We start from the raw sequence: 21,828 nt of genomic DNA, 5'->3' as shown, positions 1-21,828 counted from the left end.
AGGCCTGGCTTCTACTTCAGGCATTGTGATCTGACCCACGTGGTCACAGCACCACTCAGGTTTGGTATGTCTCTCCCTCAATATAATCCCAACTATACATATAAAATGATGGGGTCTAAATTAGCTGTTACCACTCAAGAAAGAGATCTTGGAGTCGTTGTGGTTAGTTCTCTGAAAACATCCACTCAGTGTGCAGCAGCAGTAAAAAAAGCTAACAGAATGTTGGGAATTATTAAGAAAGGGATGGATAATAAGACAGAAAATATCATATTACCTCTATATAAATCCATAATATGCCCACAGCTTGAATACTGCATGCAGGTGTGGTTGCCCCATCTCAAAAAAAAAAAAAAAAATATATATATATATATTGCAATTGGAAAAGGTTCAGAACAGGGCAACAAAAATGATTAGGGGTATGGAACAGCTTCCTTTTGAGGAAAGATTAATAAGATTGAAACTTTTCAGCTTGGAAAATCGATGACTAAGGGGGGATATGATAGAGCTCCATAAAATCATGACTGGTGTGGAGAAAGTATATAAGGAAGTGTTATTTACTCCTTCTCATAATACAAGAACGAGGGGTCACCAAATGAAATTAATAAGCAGCAGGTTTAAAACACACAAAAAGAAGTACTTTTTCACACAACACATAGTCAACCTGTGGCACTCTTTGCCAGAGGATGTTGTGAAGGCCACGACTATAATAGGTTTTTAAAAAAAACTAGATACAATCATGGAGGATAGGTCCATCAATGGCTATTAGCCAGGATGGGCAGGTGTCCCTACCCTCTGTTTGCCAGAAGCTGGGAATGGGTGACAGGGGATGGATCACTTGCTGATTACCTGTTCTGTTCATTCCCTGGGGCACCTGGCATTGGCCACTGGTGGAAAACAGGATACTGGGGTAGATGGACCTTTGGGCTGACCCAGTATGGTCATTCTTATGTCCTTTTGAGATGGAAGAGCTGCAACCTAACATACAGGGTCACAATGCTCAGAGCGGAGAGCTGGGTCCAGCCCTGTGGGATAGGAGCGGCTATTGTGGGGTATATGCATGATGGGCTTACTCCAGCCCTACCCCTGGGGCGTCTCCTCCTCACTGGGGTGGGTTTGCTCACTAGCCACCGTCCCCTCCCCCAGCCTCTTCTCCACATTAGTGTGTGTTCATTCTCCATCCTCAGGACCTCCCCTCCTCTCTGGGGTGGGCTTGCTTACCAGGACTTTTGGGGCTGCCTCTCCTTGCTGGAGAGGGCCCTTTCTTCTACAATCCCCCACTCCTCCCCACCGCCCTGGGCCATGACCTTTCATAGAATCATAGAATCATAGACTATCAGGGTTGGAAGGGACCTCAGGAGGTCATCTAGTCCAACTCCCATTTTCCTGACTATGGGTACAAATTGAGTACAAATTTGCATAACAAAATTGTCTTAATATTAATGGATTAAGAACAGTAGTGGGATATATTTTCAAAAGGGCAAAGTTGCATGTGCATGTCATCAGTGAAGGGTTTGCTTTCCTTCAGACAATTTTTGGTCCACAACAGTGTTCATAACCATGCTATTTGAATTAATTTGACAAGATATGATCATGAGACAAACGCTAGCAAATTATTTACAACAATAGCTAGAGAGACAAGGCGAGTGAGGGAATATCTTTTATTGGACCAACTTCTGTTGGTGGAAGGGACAAGGTTTCGAGCTTGTAGCTCCTCTTCCCATACTACTTCTTCAGCGCTCTGTGTAGGCTGAAGCCATGTCCCTTTCTCCAATAAAAGATATTACCTCACCCGCCCTGTCTCTCAAGTATCCTGGGCTACAACACTGCAAACAAAAATAATTAGGTAAGGCTGAATCGGACCTTTAACAAACACTTTGCACTCTCAGGCCCCATCACATAAAGTCCAGTCCTGAGACACAGCAGGTCCCCTTATTCAATTATGTTTAGATGGTTAACAATGCCTCAGTGAGCTAGAAAGAGGATTTAAGCACCCCTGACTGCCAAAGGCAAGCTGAAAAACTAGTGAAGTCTTTGATTTAGTAGCAAAACCTGTTTTCATTACTCAGCTTGGAGTCCTGAGGACAACCCAAATTCCTGCAACACTGAGCTTTCAATAAGACACTGTTTACTCCACTGTGCTGTCAATAAGGTGTTATTACTTTAATTGCAAGATACGAAAGGATTTTCTAGTTGCTCCAATTAGGGATGGTGAGTGTCTTATTCTTTTCCTTGCAGCTCACTGGGAACAAACCAGGGAAAGAGAGAAACAGAAGGAAATTTGATGAAACTATTCTCTGGGTTTATGCCTTTCAATTAAAGCATTTAAGATTTAAAGTTGCATGAGGTCTCTTATCTTTAAAAAAATGCTCCTGGTGTAGAACAGTATATAACATGCAACATTATGGAAAACATGGGTTATGCTATAACAGCCTGTGTGTGTGTTTAAAACAAACCATTAAAAGTATAAAAAGCAAGACACATTTTTGTCAGTTAGGGAAAAAGAAATCTCCTAGTTCCTCTGTCATTAAAGGAAAATTACAGTGAATTGTTATGGGGCCATAATCTGCCATTAATCCAGAAGCACAGGTCTTTGAGATGTAGATCAGTGGCAGGATATGGCTTTTACATAGCTAACTAAGTAGTTACTAATTAACAACAGCTATGGAAAGAATTTTCAGTTTAGTTCTTAAAAATACCTGCCACCAGGCTATGGCTCCATAACTGTGACTGGAGCTGCTCTTCCATTGGTGACCAGTGCCCCATTACTGATACTTCTCAGCAGAAATTCTTGTCTGATCTAGTTTGTGACACAGACTTTTAAAAGACACAATAATTAAACATGTCAATCTCGGGACTTTCTCACATTCGCCAATGCTGCTGAGGTACATTTCCTGTCACAGATTCCACCAGCAGGCTGTCAAAATGGCAACTTCCTGTTAGACTCTTGCTTATTCCTTTTAAAACTACATTTAAGGCCCAGTTCTACACACTTGTAGCCATGTATATAATTTTCCCATTCCTTTAAATTGCACACATGACTAATAGGGCTTGTCTACACAAAAATACTAATCTGGATTAAGATAGGGTGAATAGTTCAAGCACTAAGAACAGGAGTACTTGTGGCACCTTAAAGACTAACAAATTTATTTTAGCATGAGCTTTCGTGCACTGATATCCACACATGGAGTTATTTGGGAATAACTATTGCACTTTAAATTCACATTCTACTTTAATCTGAATTAATTTCCATGTGTAGACAAGCGTTTGCAGCAGTGAAGGATCAGCAACTAGAGTCTTTAAAAATCGAGTAGGACTTGGTCAGCAGATTAATCAAGTAAAACACACATGTGGGAATGAAGCTTTCTAAACGTTTCATTCATTAATTCAGTAAAAAGATCCATGGGCAATGGGACACATTGGGCATACTAACTGTGGGAGGAGAGGGATTTCCCAGGTAGAAGAGGTAAAGATTTGCTCCTTCTCAGTGACCAGAGACTCCCTCTTCTCCTCGCCGCAAAAGATGCTGTCTAAACTGCTTCCAGCCCCACAGACCCCAAGGAATTAGCAAATCCCTGTACCATCCACATGCGGATTAGTACATTTCCTACCCATTGACTGCTGGGCTGTAGATATTTGTCACTAACTTTCACTAGTGTTGCACTGGAGATGAACAGAAAAAAGTCCCCACAATTTTACAATGGCTTATTTGTAGATGACTCAGTGTGATTCAGTTCAGTCTGGGCAGGGCAGGGCTAAACAGTCAGACTGGTTTAGAAAATGACTGGCTGAATGAGAAAGGTGTGTCTGTAACAGGAGACAGTGGTTACGCAGGGCTAACCTGGATTGTGTACAGTGGAGGTAATACACTAGCTGGCTGTATGGCTGTGGATATAAGCAGATATTGCTTATTGACTCATGGGCATTAGCCAAGGGAAATGATACAGGTGGCTGGTTAGTAAGTTGATACTGTCAATAAAAACAACTTTTATTAAACAATTGTTATTAATGGTGTAGATTATTAAAATGGAACATTTGCTGAATTAATTTTTCTCCGTTTATGCTGTTAGTTTGGATTTCACGCAGCTTGGACAGTGGGAACAGATGTCTCAAGCTAAACTCATTTAATTAAATTTTTCCATTAATATTGTGTTTTATAACACACACATCCCCTCCCTGTGCAAATCCCTGCACACCTTTCTTCACCACTTACAGATAAAGCTACTTCTTCTCATATTCAAGGCCCTCCTCAACTGGTCTGCTCTTTACTTTTATCAATAGCCCCCTTACTCAAACACTCTGCCAACTGTGCTAGTCTTGTCTACCAATTGATCAGCTCCTTGCATGACTATCTCCATATCTGCCATGATGCCCCTTACACACCCTCACTGAATGAGGGAGTGGGGGGCAAAAGAGACAATTTCCCAGGGGCCTGGGTGATTTAAAAGGGTCCGGGGGGGGGGCCCAGCTGCCGTTACTGGCAGCACAGCACGGCTAAGGCAGGCTTCCTGCCCGCCCTTACTCTGCACTACTCCCAGAAGCAGCCAGCACATCCCTGCAACCCCTGTGGAGGGGGTTGCCACACACTGCCCCCACCCTGAGCACTGACTCTGCAGCTCCTATTGGCTGGTAACTGCAGCCAATGGGAGCTGTGGGGACGGTGCCTGCAGGCAGCGCCGGCTCCAGGCACCAGCATGCCAAGCGCATGCTTGGGGCAGCATGCCGCGGGGAGCGCTCTGCCGGTTGCCGGGAGGGCGGCAGGCGGCTCCGGTGGACATCCTGCAGGGACGCCTGCGGGAGATCCACCAGAGCCGCGGGACTGGCGAGCGGCAGAGCGCCCCCTGCGGCGTGCCACCGTGCTTGAGGCGGCAAAATTGCTAGAGCCGGCCCTGCCTGCAGGCAGCAGATCATGGATACCCCTTGGGCCCCCTGCTTAGCAGCTGCTGCCAGAGGGGTGTGTCGGTCGCTTTTGGGAGCCACCCGAGGTAAGTGCCCACCCAACTGACCTCCTCCGAAGCCCAGCCCCCATCCCAGCGTAGAACCTGCACCCCCAACTCCCTCCCAATGACTCAATGTTACCTGAGTCTGCTAATCGACTTAAGAACACATTTTTTTGTCAGTGAAGCTGTGCCCTTCAAGACCCACCTCTGCTATCAGCCAATTAATAATGCTTATTTGCAAGAATAGCAGCATTTTATTTATAATTTAAAATTAAGCAAATGTGTTTATTTTGGTATCCTTTTCCCCTTAGCTGCCAATGTTTTTTGGGGGGTTAGAAGCTCTTTGGTGAAGGGACAGCTCTTAGCACAGTAGGACCTGATCAGGGCTCTGGCACTACCACAATAAAAATACTAATGTACAAAAACTAAATTTTGAGACTAAATTACCTACCCAGCTGCCCAGTGTACTGACTGGAGAGCCAATCATAGCAAGAATGTGATCCGCACTGATCACAGTTTGATTTTTTGTTTGGAATTTGGGTTATATTTTAAAACTAAAGGAGGAGGGACTGGGAATAAAACATGTATGCAGAGATGGTGTAACCATATTGGTCCCAGAATATTAGAGAGACAAGATGGGTGAGGTAATATCTTTTATTGGACCAACTAAAACAGTAATCTTGAGACTAGACAATTCAGCAAGCAGGCCTCAGTGACTAAACTAAGATGGTGGTGAATTAATGAGGGACCCTTGCACCAAGGGGCTCAGAGTGGTGGAGGCGATTCAAAGCAGTAACATGTTCTGTACTAAAGTTGTGAGTTCTGCAGAGGGGAAAACTGTCCGGGGGGAAGGGCCTTGCCCAGTGGGGGTGCTATTATAAAACACATTTTAAAAAATTGAAAAAACCACCCATGGCTGAATATAAATAGTTTCTCAAAGGGCTGGGGGGAAATTAGAGCGCTAAACACACAGGCTGAAGGAAGAATTCAAATCTCCAGCATGTTGCCAAACACTGTGTGACTTGCACCTGGGTCTTGCTAGCTGGGTGACCTGCAAGGAGTTGGCTAGGAATGAGGGGGGTCCACAGCAAAATTCCAGCTGCATGCCCCACTGTTTGATGTGTTCAACTAGCTCTTCACCAGGTGTGAGTGGCATGTCATGAATGCAACAGTGTGCAGTGCTGGTACGGGGAGAATAGAGCTTGGACAAGGAGGGCTGAAGAACCAAACCCCTCACCCAAGAGTACCCACTGCTTCTATCAGCATACCCACCCTCACCTAGGAGCACCTCCCCCATTACTAACACATCCAGCAGCACCCATCCAAGCACCTTTTCCCACCCAGTACAACTCCTCCCCATCCAATAATCCTTACCAATGCCAAACCAGTCAGATATTTTCTGTGACTACATGCCTTGTAAGGCTCCTAATTTTGGGTGCTATCTTGGTCTTCCAAGTGGCTTCTCATTGGGACAGGGTGCCCCCAATTGGCCTAAGGACTCTACACTTTTGCAGGGGTGACTGTCTCCTCACTAGCCCTGCCTCCTTCCACAAAGCCACAGCCTGGCTGCAGGCTTCAGCAGGAGGGAGGCAAAATCCTTCACCAACAGCCTGGGGAGGGAGCAAGATTCTGGCTTCCAAACACATAACCGAGATGAGACTTCGTAGCTCCACCCACAATGCAGGAGAAAAGGTACTGCTGCCCCAGGGGGAGCCAGAGAGATGGCTGTGTGCAGGGACACTCAAAGTGGGCAGGGGGCACCAGGGAGAGGAAGGGAACACATAAAGGGAAATAGAGCAAGAGGTGGGGGATTTGTCAAATTCAAGGAAGAGAGGGAGAGATGGGGGAGACAAATGATTTGGCGGCATGGAGGTGGGCAAACTGATTAATTTAACTGTGGTTAAATCTATAGCAATATCCATCAAGTATGCAAATTAGGCTCTAGTTGCATAAACTCTCTAGAATCCCAGCCCACATCCTTAACAGGTACCCTGTGACACACCTGGATGATTTTTGGCAGGTGATATGTGTGGATATTGAGTTTTTTTGCCCTCTAATGGCTGACCAACTGAGGCTAATGCACCGTAATACTACAGAGACCTACACAAAATTCTTCTGTAACTGGAGGGAGCATCCTCTGCCATGAAGCAAGTGTGAGTTCTGTTCCTTGAGCGGCATGGCTATGGTTTAGCTGATGACCAGGGTGTACGTGTGCATAGGCGGCAGGTTTGTATAATTTTTGGTGGGGCCCAAAATGGTGGTGCCCCCCCGCTCCCGCCCTGTAAGCCGATATAAAATGAAGCTACAACGCGTCAGTGCCACAAGATTACAAGGGTCAATTAAAAGTGGAAAGTCAGAAGCAGCACTTGCCTACTTCAATATACAGTATTATATTTTGTTGCACCTGTTGTGATGAAGTGGGAATGTTCTTAATATTTTCTCTGAATACTGTGTGGGTACCTCAGTTTCCCCTGCAAGATGCCAACTGAAGGTGTTGGGGACAAAGAGATCAGGTGGCCTCCCTGTCTGGAAGAGACACAGAGGCCAGAGGAGAGAGTGTCAGTTTGGAGCTGGCTGGGGAAATGGGGAGAGACCCAGAACTTGGTTCTGGGCTCCCCACCCTCCAAGATGGACCTGACAGAGGGGTTTTGTTTTCTGTACCAACAAGCTCTGTTTAAACTGTGTTCCCGTCGTGTAATAAACCTTCTGTTTTACTGTCTGGCTGAGAGTCACATCTGACTGCGGAGTTGGGGTGCAGGGACCTCTGGTTGCCCCAGGACCAGCCTGGGCAGACTCGCTGTGGAAAGTGCATGATGTGGAAAGGCATGCTGAATGCTCCGAGGTCAGACCCAGGAAGGTGTAAGCTTCTTGCCCTGGAGACAGTATGCTCCAAGAGAGGAGGCTCCCCCAGAGTCCTGACTGGCTTTGTATGGAGTTGTTCCAAAACATCACAGCATCCCCTTCCACACCGTGCACTTCCCAGAAGTCCGCACAGGCACTGACACTCCCTCCTCCGGCCTTTGTCTCTTTTCCAGGCATTAGGAGGCCACCCGATCTCTCTGTTCTCCAACATCTTCAGTTGGCACCTTGCAGGGGAAACTGATTTGGGAGAAATGAAGTAAAAGCTGCCCAAACTGAACTTGAGCACTCCTGAATTTTGAGGTGTTCAAATCTGGAAGGCAGGTGCTGGGGGTGGGAGAGGGCTGTGGGCTCCATGGGGGAGCATGGCAGCAACTGTCTGGAGCTGCACGGAGCCAGACACGCTAGTCTGAATGGCACAGTAAGCGGTTTGGGGGTTGGAGAGGAGATAGGGGGTTCCGGGGGGCAGTCAAGGGACAAGGAGCAGGGGGGGTTGGATGGGGCAGAGGTTCAGAGGGGCAGTCAGGAGCCAGGCAGCAATTGGATAGGCATGGGAGTCCAGGAGGTTTATCAGGGGACAGGTAGGAGGGTCCTGGGGGGAAGTTGGGTGGGGTCTCAGGAGGGGGCAGTAGGGGACAAGGAGAAGGGAGGCTTAGATAGGGGCTGAGGTCCCATGGGGCAGTTTGGGGCTGGGGTCTCGGGAGGGGGTAATTGGGGGACAAGGACCAGTGGTGCTTAGATAGGGGGTGGGGGTCCTGGGGGGCAGTTGGGGCAGGGGTCTGGGGAGGGGGCAATCAGCGGCCAGGGACTGGGATTCAAAGGGCTCTGGGCTGCTGGCAGCCGCGGGGAGCCCAGAGCCCTTTAAATCCCAGCCACGGCCGGGAGTCAGAGGGGTCTGGGCTGCCTGCAACCACGGGGAGCCCAGAGCCTTTTAAATCCCAGCCACGGCCGGGAATCAGAGGGGTCTGGGCTGCCCGCTGCTGCGGGGAGCCCAGAGCCCTTTAAATCCCAGCCGCGGCGGGGAGTCAGAGGGCTCTGGGCTGCCTGCAACCGCGGGGAGCCCAGAGCCCTTTAAATGTCAGCCGCGGGCCGGGAGTCAGAGGGCTCTGGGCTGCCTGCTGCGGCGGGGAGCCCAGAGCCCTTTAAATCCCAGCCACGGCGGGGAGTCAGAGGGCTCTGGGCTGCCTGCAACCGCGGGGAGCCCCGAGCCCTTTAAATGTCAGCCGCGGGCCGGGAGTCAGAGGGCTCTGGGCTGCCCGCTGCGGCGGGGAGCCCAGAGCCCTTTAAATCCCAGTCGCGGCCAGGAGTCAGCCCAGAGCCCTCTGACTCCCGGCTGCGGCTGGGATTTAAAAGGCTCTGGGCTCCCCGCGGCTGCCGGCAGCCCAGAGCAGGGGAGAAACCTAGCTCCAAATATTGCTGGAGCAGAGCCCCTTACTGTGAATATTCCTGGGGCTAAAGCCCCAGGAGCCCATATAAGTTGGCGCCCATGTACGTGTGTGACCCTGTGTTGTTAATGTAACAGACTAAAACTATTGAACTACTGAATGGTGAAAATATACCAAATCAGGGTGATGAAAAAGCAAGAGTGGTGAGTTAATAAGTACAGTTACGGAGAGCCTAAATCAATTCTTTGCTTCATTGTTGACTAGCAAAATGGAGTTGTATTCCAGAGATTAGTGCTGTTTTTTAGGAGCTAATCATATCAAAGCATATAATTAGCAAATTAGGAAAATAAAAGGTGCCAGTCCTAACGCTGTTTGAGCTTTCAAATAAAATCCAATTTACAGAGCGGGCTCAGGAAGAATTCAATACTGTGCTATTACTAGACTACTGAGAAATATTTCTTTCTTACTAGAGAAATATCTCCAAAATAAATGAAAGTTCACACAGGTTTTGTTGCTGCTGTTATACCAAGTCATGTCCTAATCACTGGGTACATGTACAATGCCTAGTATAATGGGGCATGTGGGAGGGGGCTCAGGGCTGGGGTAAGGGGGTGGGCTCCGGGGTGGGGCCAGGGATGAGGGGTTTGGGATGCAGGCTGCCCTGGGGCTGCAGTGAGGAGAGAGGACTCCCTCCACCCCAGCCCTCTCTTACTGCAGCAGCTCGGGGCCGGGGGAGAGGTGCCTCTCCCCGGCTGCAGCAGCTCTGGGTGGGCTGGGCTGAGGGAAGGGCTCCTCTCTGCTGGCCGTGGCAAGTCCAGGGCAGGTCTGCGCTGGGGCTGGCAGGGTGGGGTGCCTCTCCCTGCTGTGGCAGGTCTGCACTGGGGCCTGCAGGGAGGAGCACCTCTCCCCGCCATGGCAGGTCTGTGCTGGGGGAGAGGCATCTCTCCCTGCTGCAGCCCTAAGCCCCTGCGTGGGGTTTAATAGGCAGCTGCGCGTCCGCCCAGCTTAGAGGGAACTTAGGCCCTGATCCTTGACTGGGTTGCATATGCCTACGTAATACAAGTAAATATTTGCTCCAAGCCACTTAGCGTGTTTTCTTTCCTGAAATGAATTACAGTAACCCCCATCCCCCTTTTACCAGACATGAAATGACAATTGGAGCATTAGGCAAAATCCAGATCTCGTGTAAATTGGTGTAATGCCCATGGCAATCTCTGGGCCAAATTCTTTTGTGAGGGATGGGTGAGATTCTGTGGCCTGCATTGTGCAGGAGGTCAGACTAGATGATCATAATGGTCCCTTCTGACCTTAAAGTCTATGAGTACACAGTGGAGTAAGCTACACAGCTGGAGTATGTTAGAAAATGGGTGCAATTGGTGAAGCAGTGTAACCTGGTATGCAGTGGGTATGCAAAATAAGAGTAATTCACTCGAACAATGGCAAAAAGGGAAGGAGATAGCAGGTAAACTACTAACAGTAAAAGCAACCAACAATGGGCTGCAAAATAACTTATTCTTGCTAATGCATATGAGCTGCTTGAAGTGTGAGCCCTAGGCTCGACTGCCTTGTCTACAACAGGATTTAAGCACATTAACTAACATTTAAAAATAGATCCATTTTCCTAGCATAGACATGACCTAATATGATGCTACAACCGCTATACCCATAGCTTGTAAATTGCACTCAGCATCAGCTGAGTTTATGTCAGTGCAAGTTTATGTCATCACACCACCTGGCCATGTGAGAGCAACAGTGTAGATGGGGTACTGGCATTTTTATGACTGGGTTGTCAGCCTGCTCAATACAGGGCTAGACACCACGGTGGTAAAAACGGCTAAACTAGCACTCTGCTGTTACCACCACCATGGAGCTACACTGGTGTTAAAGAGCAGCTGTGTGGAAAACGTAAAAAAAGGCTAGTGCAGACAAAGTTTGTGTCTGAAATGGCCAGAGAATCTTTGATCTTCAAGCCAATCCATTCTTCTAGGCCTCTGAAGAGGGTATTGTTGGGCTAGAGAGGCATAGGAGAGTTAAGTGGCTTGAAGTTTGAATGGATGATGGGAAGAGGAAGAGTTCATGAGTGCAGTTAAGATCAGTAGATTGTTTCCAATTGTACGTACATGCCTAAGTCAAATAAACACCCCAACCCCATACACAGGGGTATAGGAGTAACAAACAGTAATTCACACTGATTGTGCAGTCCCAGATAGAGGATAAACCTGGACTAGCAGGAGCCACAAGAAGGGACCTAAAGGCTGAATTACCTGGAAGTGGGGTGCTCATTATAGGCCTGATCCTGCTGGAATAAACTGAATTCCAGATCTTAAGTTTTTATGAGTGCATAATGATTTCCCCCCTCCATATCACAGCTCTGCTGTGGAAAAGGAGGAATTCCATCATCCAGAGAATTTAGAAAATAAGCTGATAGTTCTCAATAGCAGTGGCACAACTTCATGGCAAGAACTTGGAAAAGGACAGTAATATGGAAAACAGACAATGTTGATATACTAATAATTTAAAAATGGTACTTGGCAGCTCTATTATTCTGCTTCTAAAAAAGGACAACACAAATGAAGACACTGAATGCATTTTAAAATAATTTTTATTAAAATGATAAATATAAAGAAACATCTTAATGTTCAGAAATTAATAGCAAATATTCTTAACAAAAATACAAAATGTATATTCTTATGTGTCCAATCATATCAACTTCTGAAGAACCTTATAAATATTGGCATTGTTATGTAGTTATAAAGTTGCTCAGATAGACTATTAGAGAGACAAGGTGGGTGGATAATATCTTTTACTGAACCAACTTCTGTTGGTGAGAGAGCCAAGCTTTCGAACTTACACAGAGCTCTTTGTCAGGTCTGACTTCACTGAATTTATTCCAAAGATGATTTTGGCCCACAGTGGATGATGATGTCACAATTTGTGATCTGCAGCATCAAAAGCAAAAAACCTATTTATATTTCAAGCAGATTCTAATTTTCCCTTTAAAAGGCTAGTGAAATATTCTCCGAGTGACCTAGTCTCTAAAGGAGTTACAAATACTGTTGTTTTTCCCCTCCTGAATGTTTCATTCTTATGCTTCAAAAATTCAGAGAGGCCTATCTACTCCTGCTAAATCCCATCTTTAGCAGGAGTAGATAAAGTCTATGTAAACTGCACAGAATGTTAAGTATCTTTTTATTTAAGATGTTCTTTATTAAGGCACCACACTTTTCACTATCTGTAATTCTGAACTGTGCTTAAAATAAGACACTCTCTCTCTCTCTGTATATATATATGATATAATGGATCAAAGGCACTCCTGGCATAATGTTATCCTGAAGGAGGAATAATTGCCAGATGTGGATTAAGACTACTATGTTCAGGAGAATAATGCTAGGTGACAGCAAAAGGAAGAGATAGTACATGCCCTTGGGTATACAGGGATGAGGTCCAGTGGATTGACTAGGTCACTGGGGACCAGGAGCTCCTGCATGTTAATCCTAGCTCTGCCACAGATCACTGTGTGACTATAGGAAAGGCACTTAACCGCTCTGTGTCACAGTTTCCCCATCTATAAAATAGGTGATAAGTGTTGTGAGGTTATTTACATAAGGCCAAATCACGGTCCCGTCTCAGGCTGGTCTCTCTTCCATTCCCTCGTGATTTTGTCCTTTTTCATTAGTTCAATATTCCCCCCCACCCCACTGTTCTGTAAAAGAGTCTTTAAGATTAACATGGATTTTTTTTTTTGGCATGATGATCATAGATGCATGTGGCACTGGGGGTGGCTCTGGCTAGCTGCCCAACCTCATGGGTAGGTACTCACATGGCTGGCCTAAGCTACTGTGGCCACACTGCTCTTTTTAGTCTGCTAGTTCAAGCAGAGCTAGCATGTGTCTGTCTACCTGCCCTGGAAATCACATTTCCTGGCTACTGTGTTGACACATGCTATTTGGTGATGGATTGAATTGAGGCTATCACAGTAGGTCCAACCCTGCATTCCTTGCACACTGAAAACTACCACTGAAGTGAATGGAGTTTTGGTTGTGAAAGATACAAAAGTGAGCCCTCTGTGGATATTGATTTAATGTGTGACAAGAATTGAAACTCTCACTCCTGTTACAGGTAAGAAGCCTCCAAGAGCATACAAATTCAAAACAGAATGGGCAAAATCAACTACTTAATGTACATCAACTGGGTAAAGACACATCACCTGATTCTCCTCTCACTCATACTGCTGTAAAAAGGCAGGGATCTCCACTGATCCTATGCAGGTATCAATGGGAGAAGAAGCAGGCTTGCAGTGCTTCCTCTCATTGTGATTCAAATCCATTCTTACCATGTTGATTGAAATATCTTATCTGTATAATCCCCACTGCGCATTTCTTAGTTTCTATGGCACATAGCAGGCTTATCATGGCAACAGCAATGGCTGAACATCCTAATGTTTAGTTGTCATCATCTTTTTTCTTCTGTCTCTTTCTGATTTTGGCTTTTCCTCTTAGCTTAATTATATAGCCAGTGATTGAATTATCAAGTGACAGCTGCTTCAAGTGATCACAACTCATTCAATGGCAGCTAAAGTGACCAGACAGCAAATGTGAAAAATCGGGACAGGGGGTGGGGGTAATAGGAGCCTTTATAAGAAAAAGACCCAAAAATCAGGACTGTCCCTATAAAATTGGGACACCTGGTCACCCTAATGGCAGCTGTGTTGTTTTTAATACAAATGATTTGGTTTCTGAGGTTTTGTGCAAATTGAACAGCAGATGAAATAACCAATGGCTGAATGAAGTGGAAGGCACTGTGCTGCATTTCAGAATGAATCTGCCCCTTCTTACAAGGCAACAGTTTAGAGAAAACCAGATGACTTATTTTCTGTCCGGCTAAAACTATTAAATATGTCATTTCGCTTTTTCCAGGTTATACTGGATCTCAAGGTTTTGTATTTTCCAGTCCTTGCCTCTATAGCCAATGATGTTCCAGACATAGCCAAGAGTTACAAGACACTATTTGCTAAAGGGAGTTAATCCCCAACTTTTGATTAGCCATTAGTAACATTTTGATTAGCCATTAGTAACCTGTACTGAGCCGGTTAAGTACTGTCTGTGTGTAAAATTCTTAGTCAAATTTAGGTCGGAAAGTGCCATCTTCTCCTTTCCAGATTCTGTCAGCTATTTTCCCCATATTTTTTTTCATAACTTTGAGATGATTCTCATGCAGGAGTGTCTGTGTTAAGTATTTCTCTCGTTTGATCTTGCTCTTCGTCTTTTGTGATACATCCGGAATTACGTATGAAACAATAAACTTCACACAGTATATGACATGCTAGGGAAGATGAAAATCAAGAATGTCAGTCATGCAGAATAGGCTATTATTATTACTAACTAGGAGTTGAAAGCCCATGCTGTCGCACAGGTGTAATTCACAAAGTCATGCATGGTAAAAAAAAGCCAAAAATGACTGAGATCTTAAAAACTGGATGGTAACTGACCACAAATCCCATTTATGATTGAACCTGGTGATATTTTGAACAAAAAGAGCTCTCAACCATGCTTGTAGCTGTGTCCATTGCTGCACACTGACTCAACAGATATTCTAGGCTTCAGGGTGATGTTTGGGGTGACTGTGTGTGCTGGTTGTGTTGTTGTGTGTGTGCTTGTGTTGATTTGTGTATGAGTTTTGTTTTGGGAGAGTTGTGTGGATCTGTGCAGGAAGGAAGCAAGGGACACTGTGCTGCGAGTGTGCTGTGGTGAGAGGCTGTGTATATTTGGGGTTATTGTGTATGCTGGCTGTGTTGCTGTCTGGGTAGTTGATTTGTGTCTAGGGGGAGTGTGCTGGAAGAGTGGTGTTGATTTGTGCGGGTGTTGAATACGTGTTTGTGCTGTGATGTGACAATTGGGCCAAGTAATCCACCCTCTGTGCAGTCTCCTTCATACAACCAATGAAATTGTTGCATGCAAATAGGGGCAGAGTAAGGGTGACGGATGGTTGAGTTATCTCTGCTATCACAATGGCCGAGGCCTCTTGGCATGGCATAGATCCATGCCTTACTGTATTGTGCACTGCACAGGTATAATTTGTATAGTCAAAATGGCTGAGAACTTAAAAACTGGATGGTAACAGACCACAAAACCAGTGATGATTCAACCTGATAATATTCTGAACATAAAGAGCCCCCAAATCATGCTTATAGCTGCTTCCATCACTTCATGCTGATTGTACGGACATAATAGGCTTCAGAATGACACACAAAGTGACTTTCTTGCAATCTTATTATATAGATGAAATGTTACATTAAGGTACATTTGTGTTTTATACCAAAGTAGCTAAATTTTCCAGTGAATACAGAAGTCTGGAAAGGAGCAATGTCCTGGGAAAAATTAGTTGTCTGAAAACAAGAGAGAGCCAGGAACTCCTAATTTGTAATCCTGGCTCTGACAGTGACTTCTCCCATAGCCTTGGGAAACTTGTTACCTGATGACTTCCTTTCTGGGACTGACCTCTCCCCCCTTTTCCTTCCCATCTGGCTTGAGTCTCTCTCTTCCTGTAACTATTGGAGCTGGTGCAGACTTGTCCAGGTGACTCTAGGACTTGGGCACATCTCCTCTGACCTCCTCCCTGGACACTGACCCAACAGCCATTGAAGTCAGTAGGAATCTTTCTATTGACTTCAGTGGGCCTTGGATCAGGCCCTTGATGAATTTTATACAGAAACATTTAACTGTGTCCTCCTCCCACAATCCTGAACAGCTTCATACCTCCCCAAATGCCTCCACAAAAGCCTCCACCTTTTCCCAGATGACTTCCACCATGCAGTACTTCCAAAGCTGTGTGGAAATACAAATGTCTTACTAGTAGATGAAACAGAATTTTTGTAACAACAGTGCTGTATTCCACTCTCTATATGGCCACCCAATAGACTTAGCTGGGGTATACTAGAAGACAGGTCAGTCCCAGAAAGGAAATCATCATTTAATACGTTTTCCATTCTGGATCCTGCCCTCTCCCTGAGACATTTGGGATGTGATGGGCATTAAAGAAAATTAAAAGGGTGGGAGAGAGAAGCAGAAAATAAACTTCCCTAAACTTAATAATATTAGAATATTTTGAATCAACTGCTTGGAATATCTTCCTTTTGAAGGCTGCTTCTGCAGCGGAATAGAGGCCAAGCCTGTATTGTTTTACTGAAGTGCTGATGGATGACAAGGTGGCACTTTACAGATCTTCTGTGATGGGCAATGCCCTTTTTGCCCAGGATGGTACCATGTGTCGAATGGACTGTGATCCCTTATTATTTATTATTTGCATTGTGGCAGTACCTAGGAGTATCAACATGCAAGGCACGGTACAGGCACAACAAAAGAACAGTCCCTTAGGCTTGGAAGTGTTTACAATATAAGGATATGATGAGACAATGAATGGATACAACAGATTTGGAGCTGGTGTGCACAGAACAATGGAGGGGACAATTATGATTAGTGTAAGTAAGCAGTGGTCACTACATACCAGCCGCCTTGCAGTGGGCAAGTGTTTTGGCAGAGACACTGGTGAAAGGGCAGAAGGAATGTGGCCAAATCCCAGAGCTGGAAGAACCAGTCTGCATTGCCTCCAATATTTGTACGAAGGGAGGCACAACCCAACTCTCTTGCACTGTGGGAGAGGTCAGAGTACAGAAGTCATTCAACCTCTCTGACTCAGAACCCCCATTTTTAAAATTGGGATAATAATATTTCCTTATCTGCTATATCAGACATGATGTGGATTAATGTCTGTCTGTAAACTGCTTGGTAGATTAAACATATTCTATAAATTACTATTATTACTAATGTCTGCTCTGCTACTGCTTTTAGCTCCTTACCCATCAGATTTGCAGTTCAAGATTTTATTGCAAGTCTCATGGTATTTAAATCTTTCTTAATCACTGGACTCCAGTAACTGGGGATTTATGTTAGAATCTTTGCTTTTCCTCTTTTTTTAAAAAATAGTACGTTTCTAGCTCACATGATTACAAAGAAAAGCCTGAAAATGCAAAACCTAAATGCTCAAAACCCAGACAGAAAATAAAAAGAACCTAACAAAGTTAGCTTCACACTTGAGAACCATGCAGCTTCTCTGTTGCTCCTTTCCCAGCTAGAATTACAGATGCCCATATCTACCGTATAATGCTACCGAGCAGCTCTTTTGCTGTTCACAAAACAAAATGAATAACTTTGAGTGAAGAACATAATTAATTGCAAACTGAAAGTTCTTTTTTTATTGAGAGGAAGCCTAAAATTATATTTAAAAAAATCAAAACCTAATGTACTGACCTCCATGACAATGATGAAAGACAACTTGGCTGCAATCACATGCCAGTAATATATGTTGTGTTCATACTGATGCTGGTGCCCAGGAGGGTATCGGAAATCACGATATCTAAAGACAGTTCAGAAAAGCCAAGAAATAATTTCAGTAACTCCTGCAGTAATGCACTATGGCCAGGGGATGGAGCAAAATATGTCACATTTAACACATTAAGCCCAGAGTCATGAGCTGTATACAACTGAAAGGATGGGTACATTTTACATCTACAGAATAAGCTGAACTTAATGAAATACATTTTTTCTCCACTATACCAAAAATATGTTTAAATCACCTTTATATTATTTTGCATAATGTATTATTAATTATTGAGGGAAATACAATGAATCAAAGATTTAGAAAACTCCATGTTGTTTTATTTTACCTTCTGACTGTTCTTGAGGTTAGCTGAGTCTTAATATTACTAAAGAGATTTTTATAAACAAAATTAGGATATTTTCTTATGTTTTCCTTTCCAACGACGAGAATAATTATTTGACACTTGCCTGCACGTTGTTTGGTTGCCAAGCCAAGGAAATGAAACTGGTTTGCTTCCATTTTTGAAGTCCGCTATATTGAAGACAGAAAGCGTATTGTTGATATACCCCTTCATGGTGTAATTGCTGTGATCCCCATAGGGAGGGACTGAAAAGGACCAGTAATAAACCAAACGAGGAATCATGTCAGATGTAAAAGCAATTATCATTGCCTGTATTTTAGAAGAGGAAGACAAAAAGGGAGTAGTATTTAACTAGCAGCCTTAATATATACATAGCTTTTCCATGCACTTTAGATTTCAACAAATATGCATTACTGCACTAAAAATCAGAAAGTTTGCACTTTTCCTTTCAGTGGTTCTCTCTGCAAATAGATGTGCAGTCATTCAGTGGCAGAAAACAATCTCTCTGGAATGCACATTCTGTATTGTTTCTAAATTACATCTTTTGTGCAGGACACCTTCAAAAAGTTGTGCAATTAATGTTTTTTTCTTACGGCCACTCTCACCAAATTAAACATATACTACTGTATATTCCACTTCAGTCCACATGTTTCCTATCGACACCTGCTCACCATATATTTTAAACAACTACTGCCTGATGAATTTCAAGTAAAATGACACACACTAAGAAGCCTACCATTACAAATAAATTAAATTTCACAAGGAACATTTTAAAGATAATTCAAACTTAAAAAGCTACAGATTTTTCACCTATAACCTCCAAAACATTCCTTAGGGGTCATACCCAGCCCACATTCATTTCTGCAGCTGCTGGCTCGGAGATTCCAGTTGTCAGCAGATGTGGAAACTGCTCCTGATGCCAAGACAGTATTTCCCATCTTGCTAGCAGCTGCTTAATACCAGTTCACATACTACATGGCCTCTTATTGCCATCCTGTTCCAAAGATTATCCATACCCCACTCAGAGTGAGTGCCATAAACTGTATGTGGGAATCAGCCCTAAGGTTTTTTGTGGGGTGGTTAAAACAGTGACTCACGAAGACCTCCTGTTCTGGAAGAGTCATAGATTCCAGGGCCAGAAGGGATGATTGTGATCATCTAGTCTGACCTCCTGTACAACACAGGCCACCGAACGTCTTCAAAATAATTCCTAGAGCAGATCTTTAAGAAAAAAACCCAATTTTGATTAAAAAACTGTCAGTGATGGAGAATCCACCACGACTCTTGGTGAATTGTTCAATGGTTAATTACCCTCACTGTCAAAAATGTACGCCTTATTTCCAGTCTGAATTTGTCTAGCTTTAACTTCCAGCTATTGGATCATATTATATCTTTATTAAATATGTGTTCCCAATGTGGAGACTTATAGATTGTGATCAAGTCACCCGTGACCTTTTCTCTGTTAAATAGATGGAGCTCCTTGAGTCTAATCATTCTAATGGCTCCTCTCTGAACCCTCTCTAATTTATCAACATCCTTCTTGTGTTGTGGACACCAGAACTGGACACAATATTCCAGCAGCAGTCGCACCAGTGCAAAACACAGAGAGAAAATAATCTCTCTTCTCCTATTTGAGATTCCCCTGTTTATGCATCCCCAGATTGCATGAGCTCTTTTGGACACAGCGTCACATTGGGAGCTCACGTTGAGCTGATTATCCATCACAACCCCCAAATCATTAGATAGGTTCATCCTGGCTAGTTAAATGTTCTCCTTGGCTGCCTGATATTCAAAGGGCTGCACTATGAAGAAGGATCTTCATTGTTAAACTCTGCAATTGAGGGACTAGGCACAGGCCCAGTTTAACAACTGGGCACAACAGGCTTATGCCCAGCACTCTCAGTTCTGGCTGACATCTTGTGCTCCAGAATCTAAAAGCCAAAGAAGTCTTTTGTCCTTATGGCAGCAAATAAAACCTTGTCAATGTGAACAGAGTAGCTGATGCATTGATGGGGAAAGAGAATGGGAGCCAACTGGGGAGACCAAAACCCAGAGTGGGAAATAGAGAGGAAGAGAGAGTGAATGAATGAAAGCCATAGAAAAGGGGGTGGGATTGAGTGAGAGAGCAAAATTAGATATAGGGACAGAGGCAAGATTTAACAAAATCGATAAAGGGAGTGAGGAAAAATGGACAGAAAAGAGGAAAAAGAACAGTGATTACAGAAAGTGGAAAATGGAAGGAGAGAGAAGGCAATAAAGTAATGGAAAGCATAAGGGAAAATGTATAACTTCAAAGTTGGTAAAACTGTATTCTATTTACATTCATGATAGCCTTTATGTTTAGGGATGACTTTCAGGGTGAATTTATATTTAATATACATAGTTCCTCACCTTTGGGGGGAGGAGTGACAAATATTCTTTGCCTAGGAGCAACTTTTGTACCTAAGGGAAGTCTTGATTTGAGGACATTTGTGATGGATACAAAACTCTGTGTATGTGTGTGTGTGGCATGAGGAGGGGGGTTGACGGAAGACTGTGGAGATCTCTCTCATATGCTGGGTAATACGTCACTCACCAAGCAGACCCACTGTAAAGAACTTGATGAGCAAGGTGGCAGGATCAAGAGTCAGACCCTGGTTCCAACTGGACAAAACTCCCATTGACTTCTATGGTACTAGGATTTGGATTAAAAAACCTGATTTCAACTTTTAGTGTGTTTTGATACTTTCAAGTTTAGCTGAGAAAACTCTCATCCATTTGGCTGACAAAAGGGAAAATGGCGGTAGCCTATGCGTAAGGAATCTTGTTTTTAAGTTTTTGAGGATAAATAACTACTTATGAAGGATTTTTGTAACATATTCTAGCATAAATTAAATGTAGGGTATGTCCTTTTAAAAACCATTTTCAAGAAACTCTATGAAATGCTACATTGTTTAAATTTACACTAAGATTAGTTGTTTTTAGCATACAAATTCTCTCCAAAGGGTAATGTTAGAACAAAAATGCATGATATTAACAAGTTTTCTAATTGCAGGGGGCGGGGGCGTTTCCCCTTCTGCAGAATGATCTCCAGCTGCATTGCAAACTGCTACAAGGACAGAAACATGGAAGCTAATTCTAAAGTGTCGTCTAAAAGGAAACACCACCCCCTCACCTCCCCCCCTCCGAACTGTGGGCTGCTTTTTAGAGTATCACGCTGAAAAAGTACAAACCAATAGTGTTCTCCATTTCCCAAGCTACACTGAACGCAGTTTTCCATTTATACCATAACAAATTAAAATCAGTCTTCAAATCAACAACATCTGCTCTGGCATGGTACAACAGCAGCTCTGCTGCTTGAACTGCAAGTCCTAAGACTGATAGTTTTACACAAAAGTTTCTTGTAGCCTTGCAGGTGCTGCAAAGGTAATATATGCAGTGGAAGACTATATGGTGCCTTAGGCTATAATAGCTAATCAGCAATAGCAAAACCAACAGTTGAGTGGAGAAGAGGAGATTACAGATTCTGTATATTCAGGCTAATCAATCAGGTGTGAGGTACAGATGGTGAGGGAAAGTTCACATGTGTATATGTAGAAGCCCGAACCTCAAACAACAAAATAGAACGCCGTCTCCATCCTGTCAAACGCCTTCTCCAGGTCCAGGGACAGAAGAGTGAGTGACAGACCATCCCGGCATAAGAGATGGAGTAGGTCTTGGACCAGATAGAGGTTGTTGACGATGGTCTGGCCTGGAATGGTGTAGATCTAGTCAGGGTGGTGTATGTCAATCAGCATGGACCCCAGCTGCAGCGAGATGGCTTTTGCTATGACCCTGGAGTCCATGCTGAGGAGCAAGACTGGGCACCAGTGCCTAAGGTTGCAGATATTCCCCTTCTTAGGCAGCAGAGCAAGCATGGCCCACTTGCTCG

General features: G+C 44.3%; 1 protein-coding gene across 1 annotated transcript in view; it reads right to left on the bottom strand.

The window, feature by feature from the left end:
• Positions 1–12,313: 12,313 nt before the first annotated feature.
• Positions 12,314–21,828, bottom strand: part of ANO6 (anoctamin 6) — a 108,046-nt gene continuing 98,531 nt past the window's right edge. The window contains exons 18-20 of the mRNA XM_044986778.1: positions 18,025–18,227; positions 17,488–17,593; positions 12,314–14,503 (exon numbers count right to left, since the gene is read on the bottom strand). Coding sequence (XP_044842713.1) covers positions 14,297–14,503; positions 17,488–17,593; positions 18,025–18,227 — 516 coding nt within the window. The 3' untranslated portion in view covers positions 12,314–14,296. The remainder of the gene's footprint in view (positions 14,504–17,487; positions 17,594–18,024; positions 18,228–21,828) is intronic.

Source organism: Mauremys mutica, chromosome 1 (assembly GCF_020497125.1).
Source record: "Mauremys mutica isolate MM-2020 ecotype Southern chromosome 1, ASM2049712v1, whole genome shotgun sequence".
Taxonomy (NCBI): domain Eukaryota; kingdom Metazoa; phylum Chordata; order Testudines; family Geoemydidae; genus Mauremys; species Mauremys mutica.
Note: the sequence above shows the minus strand (reverse complement) of the source record. Positions and strands in the feature narration are given on the sequence as shown.